This window comes from Scomber japonicus, chromosome 5, assembly GCF_027409825.1.
Source record: "Scomber japonicus isolate fScoJap1 chromosome 5, fScoJap1.pri, whole genome shotgun sequence".
In the NCBI taxonomy this organism is placed as follows: Eukaryota; Metazoa; Chordata; class Actinopteri; order Scombriformes; family Scombridae; genus Scomber; species Scomber japonicus.
Window position 1 is genome coordinate 8,975,661 of NC_070582.1, and position 12,804 is coordinate 8,988,464.

Consider the following 12,804-nt stretch of genomic DNA (forward strand, 5'->3'; position numbering starts at 1 on the left):
TTTCCATCACACAGAAGAATTTACAACCTTTATAAATGACTGACGCGGACTTTCTGAATGTGAATTGCTGTATAGACTAATTATGAGTCAGGATATGGACAGGATGTAAGGGTTAAGCATCATGTTTGTATCCAAAGTCTGGTAAAAAAAAAAAACACACACATCAGTGAGTCATACCGCTGCACTGGGTGACATGTTCCTCCACCTCAAGCAGTTACTTGGCATTCATTAGAAACGTCCTCAAAGAGCAGTCATGTTTTCAGTCTCAGGAAAGCAGTTCTTAGTGTTGCTAGCTCATTGTGCGTGACAACCTCTTCGCTTTATACTGAGCTTTTGTATCATGTATCATGTCCATAAAAGACAAGAGGAGATGATATGCAGCACAACAAGCTAGCAAAGCTCCTGTCCTGCAACTTTACACAGAACTGCTCTCCTAAAACCGAAAATTTGAATGCTGCTGTTAGATTTCGGAGCTGTTTCTAACCAAACTACCATACCTGTAATCTTTATGGCTCAGGATACACACAGTTCATTATTGGTCTGGCTCTGCACATGAGATCTTTATGAAAATATGCAAAATATTGAAAATTGCCAGACAACTCATTGCCATTACATCGCTGCATTCATATTAATTTAATTCTTCCTGCGTCCAAGACTAAAGCTTTATTTTAAATAGGACTGATCTGAGTTCAGTTCAGATTGTGCACCTCAACTTTTAAAACAGCCCTTAAAACTCAGCATTTTATATTAGCTTTTACCCAGAAACATTCACCATATTTGGACATCGCCTACAAAATAAATGTCATTTTATTTGGTTCGTTACTTAGTCATCATCATTAGTCACTGTTTTAATTCCATCTGTCAGTTCATGATTTGTTTTCATGTTTTGTGAAGCATCCTGTGTATCAAATGTGACACATAAGCAGGTTTTAATATAATTACTGCTATCATTATCTGTGGCGCTGCACTTTAAAGAGAAATCTGTTGACATATTTTCCACTGGGTGTGTGTGCTACTTTCATAGGTGCCGCCATGGCATGCTCATGCTGACTAACGCAAAAAAAAAATCTCTGAAGCTGTTTCTGTGGTGAAGTCCTGGCATATGTGTCATGTGATATCACGTTGTACTCAATGAGTTGTTATGCAACACGCCCACATAAACTCAAAACCACAGACTTCTGACATCCCAACGAAACCTCTCATCGTGTGTGTGGCAGTTTGTACGACAGTTTCTGCCACGCGGTTGTTTAAGGCGCATCCAGCTTGACAGGGTGGGACTGACATGCTGAAACCAAGCAGAACAACCAATCTGCCACCTATGATTGATCAACTGATTAATCATTCTTGGAAATGTCAGAAAATACAGAGAAGTGCTCATCACAGTCTGAGCTGAAGTGCACAATTTGTATAATAGTAATCTGCAACATTGTTCATATAAAACATCCCAAACTAACCGACACCCCGACACACAGTGAGAATTAGACTTTAAAAGGACCCTTGGGGGTTTGTGACCCTGCAGTTGTAGTCTCCATATTGTTAAAGGAGACATGACATCCTTTTTTTCTGATTTGATGTTATTTTTTATATATTTATGTTATGATATCAGATGTCTATGTTAAATATGGTCACAGTTCCAAACCTTGAGGTGACCAAAATTTCATGACTTACTGAGACACTTGAATATAACCACTCAAATGTTTTCAGATCAGACTCGGAGCTCGGACATATATGGATGTATTTGAGAAGTTCATAGTTTGAGTAAAGGATGAAAAGAAGAAGTAAACTCCCACTACTACTGTTTATGGAGCTTCTGGAAGCTGGCCAATCAAAATACAGTGGACTCGAAACAGCCTATTTCAGACAGAGGCTCAACCAAGGGGCATGAAAGGCCATTATAAGATACATAAGGAGTTTTTTTAACTATAAATCAAATCAAATCAAATGTGCATAATTCATCACCTTTAAAATATCCTGACAACTATGCAAACTTACACCATAGTTCATAACATATTAGAGTGTTGTTGATTCATATACAACTATCTAGTAAATCTACTGTCTATTTGTGTAACATGCAACCTCTTTAATGCGTTGGGTCTATTCGTATTACGTGTAATAACTCAGTCTATCGTGTAGCGGTGGCATCCTGTTGCAGCCACAGGAAGGCCTCGTCTGGCTGGTTTGAGGTTTCAGCTCAGACAAGACGTATGATCTTATTCATTCGGTTTAATGACAGCACGACAGCAATAACCCTAACCCTATAGCCTCAGTTTAGTAGCTTTACTGCCATTATATTGAGAGTCATGCAACAGTATAATGACATTTAGATAGCACTCCCTGAGCCATAAGAACATTTAAGACCATTAAAAGCAACACCTCCCTGAGAAAACAAGAAGTCTGACTATGTGAAAATTGTATAGAAATAAAAACCAGGGGTGCAAAGTTAACTTTTTTTGGTAAGTGAATGCTCAGATATTATGATCCACTTAGTAGATTGCCACTGTTTTCTTGCCACTTGCATATTTTATCAGCAGTTGGCATCTATAATTTTTGTGCCCTGGTAGAAGTGACTTTGCAACGTCATCCGTCTTATCACATAAGAGTCCAGCTGGTACGTTCCAGTCTACAGGTGAGGCATTAAGACTGATAAAAAACACTATGATGCAATGTATGTACTGTACTGTAGGTCAAAGGGAAACATTAGAACAACAACACCCTTCGATCTAGGAAGTATAATTAAACATGTTAATTAAGATGTCACGTCAAATAATGCCATCATAGATAAATATGTGTATATATAGTGTTAGGAATTTAGTTATCTTTTCATCATCCACGTGTACACAGACATAATCATTTGACTGGGATGAGACTGAAAGCTCTGGAAAATGTCCAGTAAGTGGACCGATTTCTAAGAGTGCTATCACAAAGGTCAATAATGAGCTGTCAGATTGTAAAAAAAAAAAAAAAAACAGAACACATAACAAAAATAATTTTAGACATATATTATTTAAGAAGATGGTTTGTAATGATCAAAAAGGTTCATTTAAGGTGATATTTAATTTCAATTTGATGATGATAAGCAGACAGAAACTTACCTAATCCAGTTGTCTCCAGGTCGAAGAAAACGATGGGTTTATCCCCAGACATCTGTGGGGGGTTAAAAAAGTGAAAGAAATTTGACATTTTTGTGTGTTAATGTTGAGTTCCTGTTCACCTCTGATAGAACTGATCCAACCCCCACAGTCACGACAATGCATTCAAATCAATCAATTAAAAATAAACAGTTTTTGAGATTGATATTTAAAATTATGATGTTATTAAAAAAAAAAAAAAAAAGAGTTATTTGAAAAAGGCTTATAAATTAAAAAATAATAATAAAAACAATTGAAAACAGAAGTGTGAGCTCACCGTGGGCTGTGTGATGTAGAGTCAGCTGAGTTGAGTGATAGAAGATGTCATGTGAAGTCAGCTGTAGAAACTTATATCTTCAGTTCATCAGCTCATCAAGCAGCCCGCAGGTGAATCAGGTCACTGCCCAAGCATTACTGAAATACTTTCATTTCAGCGGAAGAGAAACTGGAGGAATATCTCTCTCTCTCTTTTTTTCTTTTCGTTTTATTCTTTCTCTTGCTCTCCTTCTCATTATCCCGATGAACCACCTCCCTTGTGTCTGACGGTTAAAATGGTCTTTAGTGTGAGTGAGTCAACATGTCGTATTGGTTGCGTTGGTGAAAGAAACTTCGCCGCTTTTCGTTTGGTTTCATTTTCGACCCGCATGGATGACAGGAAGGAGACGCTTTTGTTTTGTGGTGACGCAACGGTTACCTTGACAACTAGTTTATCTTCAAAATCGTAAAACAAGTTAATATAAAGTTATAACTAGCCTAAATACATATAGGAAAAATATTTAATTGATTTATTAAATACGGACTAATAAAATAAAATAAAATAATTAAGTTATTTAAGTATGTACTTTTTTTTTTTTTTTTTTTTTTTTTTACAAACAATGTACACCATATCATAAGGACATTACAAACAAACATACACCAACACCACACCAACAAAACATACAAGTGACAATTGTGCAAAGGGGCAGGAAAACAGCAGCAGTAATAAGTTCAAATCTGTTCAAAGGTGTCTTTAAAAAATAACAATAATAATAATAGCAAAATAAATAAATAAATACTTCAGTTCAGTTTATTGCTGACAGCTTCCATCCAGGAATATTTACATAAAGTATTTTATCCTAAGTGCAATTTAATATTTTAAACACTTCCAAATAATCATTACACATTATGCACACAGGAACTAATATGGACTTGTATTTTTATACCTTACACGTGTAAGGTATTTGTGTATTTTATGTATTTTAAGAATGATTTTATGGAGTTTATGGATTCTATGGTTTTTATGTAATTTATGTCTATTGTATGTGTTATTGGTGAACCAAAGACAATTTTCCTCCATGATGGACAATAAAGTTCTATTATACTATTCCATTCCATTCTATTCTATTCTATTCTATTCTATTCTATTCCATCCCATTCCATTCTATTCCATTCTATTCCATTCTATTCTATTCTATTCTATTCTATTCTATTCTATTCTATTCTATTCTATTCTATTCTATTCTATTCTATTCCATTCCATTCTATTCCATTCCATTCTATTCTATTCTATTCTATTCTATTCCATTCTATTTTGTTCTATTCTAAATTCTAAATTTTATTCTATGCTATGCTATGATATGATATTATATTATGTTATATTATATTATATTATATTCTGTTCTGTTCTGTTCTGTTCTGTTCTGTTCTGTTCTCTTCTGTTCTCTTCTGTTCTATACTATACTTTATTGGCATAAACAAGGCTGCATTAGTTCCCTCAGGGGCCCCCAGGCACTGAAGCTCATATCCCCCAAACGACTTTTATTTGATATTTGTTTGATAACGCTGCTGTTGGTTGGGTGGAAACTTTGTGACTTTTTTTTTTTTTTTTTAACTCACATTTAACTCACATATTTTGTTTTGAACATTTTAGGTTTCTGACAGTGATAATATATAATTATCAACATCAAGAGAATGGGTTGTGTGTCCTGAGCCTGACAAAAGGACTGAGGGCCTCTCCCTGCTCAAGGGCTCCTATAGGCACTTGCCCAGATTGCCTGTACGGTAGATTCGACAATGGCCATGAAGGTCAGATGAACAATACTGGCCTTGTCAAGGATGAAACAATTCATTAAATTAATTAAAATGAATAAATAAATAAAAAGAAAAGGACATTTTAGAAGGAGAGATTGACACTGAATTAATTCACCATTCATATAGTAGCTAATAGTTACATTGAGTCAGGCACATAGTTTCTGGCACCTACTTCTAAGGTGCACAGAGAGGGAAGGGGAAGGCTCAGTGAAAGGAAGTGAAAAAATATTATATTAGTATTACATTAGTTATCAAATCAAAAGGAAATGTCATAGAATATACTAAATATGTGTGATTTTGTTAAAGAGATGAAGTAGTTAATGCAAATTTTACAGTTTTTCCCACTTTCCCAGAGTCAGAAACCATCAAATACCAGCAGACAGGCCTTTTTATGTATTTGGTGGAGTCTCAAGTTGTGTCATACAGCAATATCAGGCTTTCTTGGCTCAATTGTTGAGTGTCTATGGGATCAAATAACATAATCATAACCGTCATCGTCATCCAGGAATTGAGTGAAACTAAGCAATTAAACTAAGCTCCGGGGGGATGATTGAAGACGCACCTCTTTTCAAGCTTTGTCTGAGGGGAGGCCGACAGTCTCAGACTTATAAACCCCCTGCTATAGTATAAAGAACAACTTTATTATGAGATGAACATGTTTCAGCTTGTGGCCTTCATCAGGTTCTTTGTAGGGTTGTGGTATATTGACCGTGATGAGGGCCACAAGTCAAAACACGTTGGTCTCATAATAAAGTTGTTTTTTTTAATACTATAAGTGTTGCTGAAGTTTTGACCCTTGGGGAAAAATAGTTACAGGCAAAAAACAAAACAACTTCTGGCTAGCACTCTTGGGGATTTGCATTATATCTCATTTGAAGTCACTTTGTGTAAAAGCATCTGACAAATGACAAAATGGAAATGAAAAAAGAAGGCTCTGCTAATCTCTCATTAACAGACATGAACATTAACCCATTACACTAACCCTAACCCTTACTTAAATTAATAATGCAAAAAATAAAATAAAATAAATAAAAATAGAAAAGCACATAAGGAAGTGTGTTGGTTGAAATGGTGCAGCTGCATTCATTTTTTTTCTTTTTTTCATATATTTCTGCTTTAGGACTAAAAAGACATGAGTGTGGAAGATCATGCCTGTGGGTTTCCAGGTTGTGAACCATAAATGACGCAGCTGATGATGATGAGCTAATACGAACATCACTTTATTGCTCTGCCTCCTATGCTTTACTAACTAAAATATATGATGTTACTCCAAAAAAACATACACTCGTATTAAAAATGATAAACATTCATTGTGTTTGTGTTGAAATTGAACATTTTAAAGACCATCAGGCAAAAATGACACAACTCACATTTTGATTTGGCTGCAGTTTTGCTTTTTTAATAAGCAGATGAATTATTCCCCCATAAAGTCTTTATTTTTTCCTTACAACCATAGACATGTTTGTATCATTTAAAAAAAAGAAAAGAAATATAACACAAATTGCACCTTATACAGAACTGTGTCCAGAGTGGTGCAGACAAAAAGACACAACGCTTTTCTTTTTTTTTTTTTTTTATTTGTCTTCGCAGCACAAACAAGACAGACCGAGTAGGGCCTGCTAAAATGTTGCCATGATTAATAGTAGATAATGAACCGTACACAGGATAATATATCCTTTTATAACACCTTTTTATGACAGATTCTTTTTAAACCAATGTACACCCCAAAAGCATGATCATAAATAGTACATACACTGTGTATAAAAGAGGAACAAAAACAACCAGAGAAAGCAGAGCATGCTTTCCAGTGACAGGTACATTCACTTTTTTTTAAATCTTTTTTTTTCTTTTTTCTTTTTTGCAGAATACCATATGGACAGCTGAGACATGTACAAATATCGTCCTATCAAATATCAGCTTTTGTCCTTTTCAGCTCACCTCCATAACTGTTTATTCTTATTTTATCTTCTTCTTCTTCTCTTAAAACAGGTCTACAGTGTGTGCTGCAAGTCTCCGCACCTGCGTTAAGTCTTCACTGAGCTTTGAGGGAAAAGTTGATTAACACTGATTGTGTTGTGGTAAGATCGGAGCAAAAAAAAAAGTTAATCTGTTCAACAAGCGCAGGAAAGCGAGGAGAGATATTGCAGTTTATAGTGCGGAGACATCATTGCTGTTTAGCTACTGAGAAGGCCCATAAAACTGAATATTACACCGACTGCTTGGATACTGTATGGACAGACAGACAGACAGACAGACAGACAGACAGGAAGGGGGTAAGAGTATGCAAACACATGGACGGTCTGAGTTAGTAGTTAGTTGCTACTTTGCAATTTTTGATTAAATGCTACTTTTCACAGCCAGAGCCGGGAGAGAAGAGGATGGAAGAGCTGTTATTATGGGAAAGAAGAGAGAAGAAGAGTTTTGGATGGCTCAGAGGACGACGTGGACGGTTTGAGTTGAGTGAGAGTGTGTAGGTGGAGTTGCAAGAGTTTCCCCCACAGGTGTGAAAGAGTAGTTTTTAGTGTCACTTGATGGCCTCTGAAGACTTTTTTTAAGGGCCTTTAAAAGAGGAACATTTGTGGGGGGAACACTTGTGCGTATGTGTGTGTGCACAGAAGACTAAATGTGCACAAAGTGTGAGCTGATACAGTGGCAGGAATCCATTCATTCATTCATTGAGGCATGCACACACACACACACACACACATACATACACACACACAGACTGGAAAGAAAAATGGCTTTCATTTAAACAAAAACAAACCGTGAAATTATAATAATATTGACAACAAAAACATGACATCTTTGATTTCAATAGCAACATCTATAATACAGCAATAATATCATAAAAAAAAGAAAATTCAAGTCCTGACATCGTAACACTGATGTATGTGAAGAAAACAGAAGGCGAAAGGAAAGCTTGCAGGGAAGAGCGGACGCAAGCTGGGAAAAGAAGAAGACATGAATACACTTATGGCTGATTGACATTTGACACCTCAGGTCAAGAACACGTGACAGCTTTTTCTTTCTATTATTTCTCACCCAAAACTGGCTCTGTTCATTGTGAAATAGGAAAAGAGAGAAAAAAAAAATCCAGAAGGACAGGAAACCAGCACAGAAACAGAAGTGGAACCTGGATCCCACACACTTCACTTTGCAAAATAGACGACAGGAAATAACAAGGAACGACCCCGGAGCAGCACTGGAGTTTCTTTCTATATACACTTTTTTCCTCTGTAACATAATTATAATAATTATAATAATTAATAATAATAATAATAATAATATGTAACATACAGATGTAACATATATTTGTACAGTCTCTTTAAACTGGCGTAGGAAAAAGTGTAATGGAGAAGCATGCAGCCTCTTGGCTGGTGTGTCCCGTGTAAACGTGAAAAGCAGACTTAGCTTGGCGCTGGTTACAGACAAAATGTCCGCCAGTTCAGTCAGTATGGCTACATTTCTTCTGAGTGGCTTCAACCACCTGCCCACATGCTAAAAAGTAAAGATGGGGCACTATAGATTTGGCTTTGCAGGTGTGGGGTTTTTTTTCTGCGTCTCATCACCTGTCCTTCCCTTCTTCTTCTTCTTCTTCTTCTTCTTCTTCTTCTCTCTCTCCTCTAGCGGACCCCTGGTGCTCCAGCAGGGGTCAAACAGCATTCAGTTCAGAGGGCAAAGGTCAAAGGTCAACACACATGGCCAACCACGTCTTTTCACTTTGTCGCTCTGCTCTAGCTCTCTCTGCCTTTGACCGTCTGTCGTTTTTGTCCCTCTGTGTAACATCCAGTCGTGTCCTCTTTTAGCTCTCTGCTTTTTTGACTGGACCAGGGGGAGGAGGGGTGTGGGCACTGAGGAGGGGCAGCAGGCGACACTGGGCACGAACCTTCGCCCCGTGACCAGCCTCGTTCAATCCCAGACTCTCCCTCCTCCCCGTCTCACACGCCCACCTCTGAGCTTGGACGGGGCGGCAGGCTGGCGTTCCTTCCCTCCTCAGCATCACACCATGAACTCGTTGCTGCCGTACAGAACCAGCTGCTGTGGCGCCGAGCTGAAGTCCGGCTCCCTCCGGTGGCCCCCCGAGGGCTCTCGTGGTGAGCTGCGGCTCAGCCTGAGCCTGTGACGGGTCTTACCGGATTTTTGCCCCCCCTCCGCCTCTGTCAGAGGGGTCCCCAAGCCGCAGGAGGTGAGCAGGGGACCGGAGGAGGAGGAGCGGAAGCGGTAGTGAGGGGACGGAGAGCCAGAGGCGTTGGAGGAGAAAGAGGATGAGGGGTAGTAGGAGGACATGGTGGAGGTGGAGTCCGCTGAGTCCTGGGAGTCAGGCTGGCGGCGTAGAGCTCGTCTGCCCTTAGCATCCGACATTCTGGAGCGATAAGTGCCGCTGCGATCTGTGGAGAGAGAGCAGCAGCAACGACACACAGATGAGTTAAAAGTGAGAATATTCCAAAATGTTGTTAATGTCAACAAATCAAATGAAAAGAACAAAAAAAAAAATGTGTTCTTCTATATCTCTCCGTACCTTCTGACCATAGCACTTCTCAGTCCGCCCATTCATTCCTTCTGTAATGTAGATCTTTAAAAATGGGTCATGAATATTTACTTTTACTTCTAATACATACTATCAACTATAAGACATTTGCTTAACTTTTATGTATTAGCTTATTTAATGAATCATCCTTCATCTAGAGTATATTTCTTGTTCTACTGATTCGGTGGAAAATTGTATGATTAGATACATTTCTTTATTTTACTAAGAAAGCTAAGTACTTGCTAACAATGAAGAGGTGTTTTCTTGGCATTTTCCAGCTCACTGCTTTGAAGAGAGACATATTTGAGCCCTTTGGCCTCAATGCAGACCTGAATTTGCCTATAATGCACCAGTATTTCACCTTTTGTACTTGATTTTTTCCAACATTTACATATACTTTGCTTTCTTATGACTCTTCTATGATTAAAGTGGCACTCAGGTTTTATTTAACCAACAGATTTAAAAGTCTAAATCAAGGTAATTTCACTTATAAAACCCAATGTCATAAACGTGCCTCACTGTGCTTTAAAATCTGTAGAGCACTGTTCTTTAGACTTTGGTTTTAAATAAGAAAAAATATTTTTAACGGGGGGGGGGGGGGGGGGGGGGGGGGGGGTGGCAGAATTTTCATCAAAAAAAGGATGGATCCCTCTTCTAGGACAGACAAGCATGCAATAAATGTTAAGTACACAGAATAGACCAACACAGCAATTTGGAAAATCAGGATGACAAATCCTGTTTTGAAATTCCTGTTTTGAACCTATAATTCAATGATTAACATACTGATACCTGTATATTCTATTTTACTATAACATACTGTATATTAATTAGCCTTTTCTGTTTTTGCACTAATAAAGACAATCAATCATTGTGCTTTTATTTTGTAATGATTTTTGAACCGCTTTATATATATAAAAATAATCATAATTATATTAGTTACTGTACTATCATGTGTAACAGGGAAGCTGTCTTTATTAATCATTAACTATTTTTATATGTGTAAATACATTGCACACAGTCAGTTAACCTTCCTTCAATGTGAGCATTTACAGTAACTATTTCATTATAACCAGGTTATGAAAATACTGTCATATAATGTCTCGCAGAATGATTAACAGACTGTATCTGCTACAATTAAACTATTTCCTTAATTAACTCAAAGTAATAGAATTATAGCGTGCAATAAAAGCTATAATGTCCCTTATGACTGTGATTATAAATGATGCTAACAGTTTTCAGTCTACCACAGTAACGATCACAGCAAAGAGTTGTTGACTCCAAATAACTCACCAGAGGAGTCGGGGGTGGCTCCCTCCGTCTCCATGGTGATATTCTCAGAGCTGTCTGCTGTGCCGATGGAGGCTTCAGATTCGGGAGTCTCATCGTCCGACGCCCGCGGCTCCAAGATCAACATCTCGTACGTCAGCTCCTCCCTGTCGACACACACACACACACACACACACACACACACACACACACACACACGACTCAGAATAAATTAAACTTCCTACTTTACCAACAACAAATGATGAGTATAATAATACTGAATTTTGTCTTGATGACAAGCTGATCTGTTTAACAGGCTTAACCATACAAGTAGTCAGTCATTACTTTAGAGCCACCAGCTGATATTAGAGATTGAGTAATTTTATGTGGAGCCATGATTTGTGAGCAGGTTTAGTGAGTAACATGTCAGTTATTATCTCACCAACAGAGATGGAAAATGAATGGTTCAGATTCATGTTTTCATTTTTAAACTGGACAAGAATATGGTGGTGATTTTCTACATTTTTCTTATTGTCAACATATCTCATGTACAGATCCCAAACTAACAATGAACTGTTTTACTCTATTAAGTATTTAATATGTATCCAAAGCCTTTTTTTTACAGCAATGGAGGTCTATGGCAGAGAGGAATAAGCGATACTTATTCCTCTCTGCCATAGACCTCCATTGCTGTAAAAAACAAAACAAAAAAAACTTTGTACTTTGTTTAGAAATGACTCCAAAAACTAATAAAATAGATCATGTTTCCTTTGAGTAGTTCAGTGTAAGACTGACGGCACTGAGCATGTGCAGGAACGCAGCCCTGTTTAGCTTGTTGTGCTCCATATCACAACCTCTCGACTTTGCACTACATTGTTAATAAACTTTTGTATGAAGTCAAGAGGTCGTAATAAAAATGAAGGTCGATGGCAGAGAGAGAGAGATAAGATATATCAGGCTTCGGAGACATACCTAATTCTTACATTGAAACAGTATATTCAGTTTTATGGGCCTTCTCAGTAATATCTCCATTGTTGGTTTGGCTCTGAACATGAGATTACAGAAGAATACAGAAATTCACCAACCTTATCTTTCAAAGATAGTTAATCTTTAAAGGAAACACATTGGTACAGGTGTAGTTTATGCTTTTAATACTATGTGTGATTCTCTGAAAAGTCCATCTACATGAACATCATACTTCTCTTTCTGCAGACTCTCAATTTGCTCGGTGAGGATTCGCTCCTCCTGCTGCATCGCCAGCTGCTGCTGCTCGCTCAGTCCGGGCTCTGCTGTATCCTCTCCTCCTCCTCCTCTTCCTCCTCCTCCTTCACCACCTCCTCCACCTCCTCCACCTTCGCCTCCTCCTCCACCTCCACCTCCTCCTGCACTCTCTCCATCTACCACAGGGGGCGTCTTAGGACTGTGAGGAGGCGAGGGCGTATTGGTGCTGCTTTGCCGAACGCGGCTTTTGCTCTGAAAATTCACACACACACACAGAATCACACAGTGCTGATGAGGAAGAGGCGGAGCAGTGAGCAGTGAGCAGTGAGTTTGTTGCTGACAGACAGAGATGGAGCACAGACTTTGGAGACACACTGCTGGATGTTTTCACAAGATACTGATCATACAGAGATGTACTGACCACAGTTCACGACACTGCTAAGAAACTATGATATATATATCTGCTAGAGTAAGCACACACACACACGCAGCCTGCTACACACACACACACACACCCACACAAACTCACAGGTAGGCATTACCTTAAGCTTAGCTGAGTTAGGCTGCATGTTTATAAGTCATGAAGCAGAA

General features: G+C 38.2%; 1 protein-coding gene across 1 annotated transcript in view; it reads right to left on the reverse strand.

Moving 5' to 3' along the window:
- Positions 1-7,903: 7,903 nt before the first annotated feature.
- The window catches only part of LOC128358504 (unconventional myosin-IXAb-like), a 117,958-nt gene continuing 113,057 nt past the window's right edge, over positions 7,904-12,804 (reverse strand). Inside the window, exons 41-45 of the mRNA XM_053318815.1 lie at positions 12,756-12,776; positions 12,345-12,465; positions 12,191-12,290; positions 11,017-11,159; positions 7,904-9,586 (exon numbers count right to left, since the gene is read on the reverse strand). Coding sequence (XP_053174790.1) covers positions 9,198-9,586; positions 11,017-11,159; positions 12,191-12,290; positions 12,345-12,465; positions 12,756-12,776 — 774 coding nt within the window. The 3' untranslated portion in view covers positions 7,904-9,197. The remainder of the gene's footprint in view (positions 9,587-11,016; positions 11,160-12,190; positions 12,291-12,344; positions 12,466-12,755; positions 12,777-12,804) is intronic.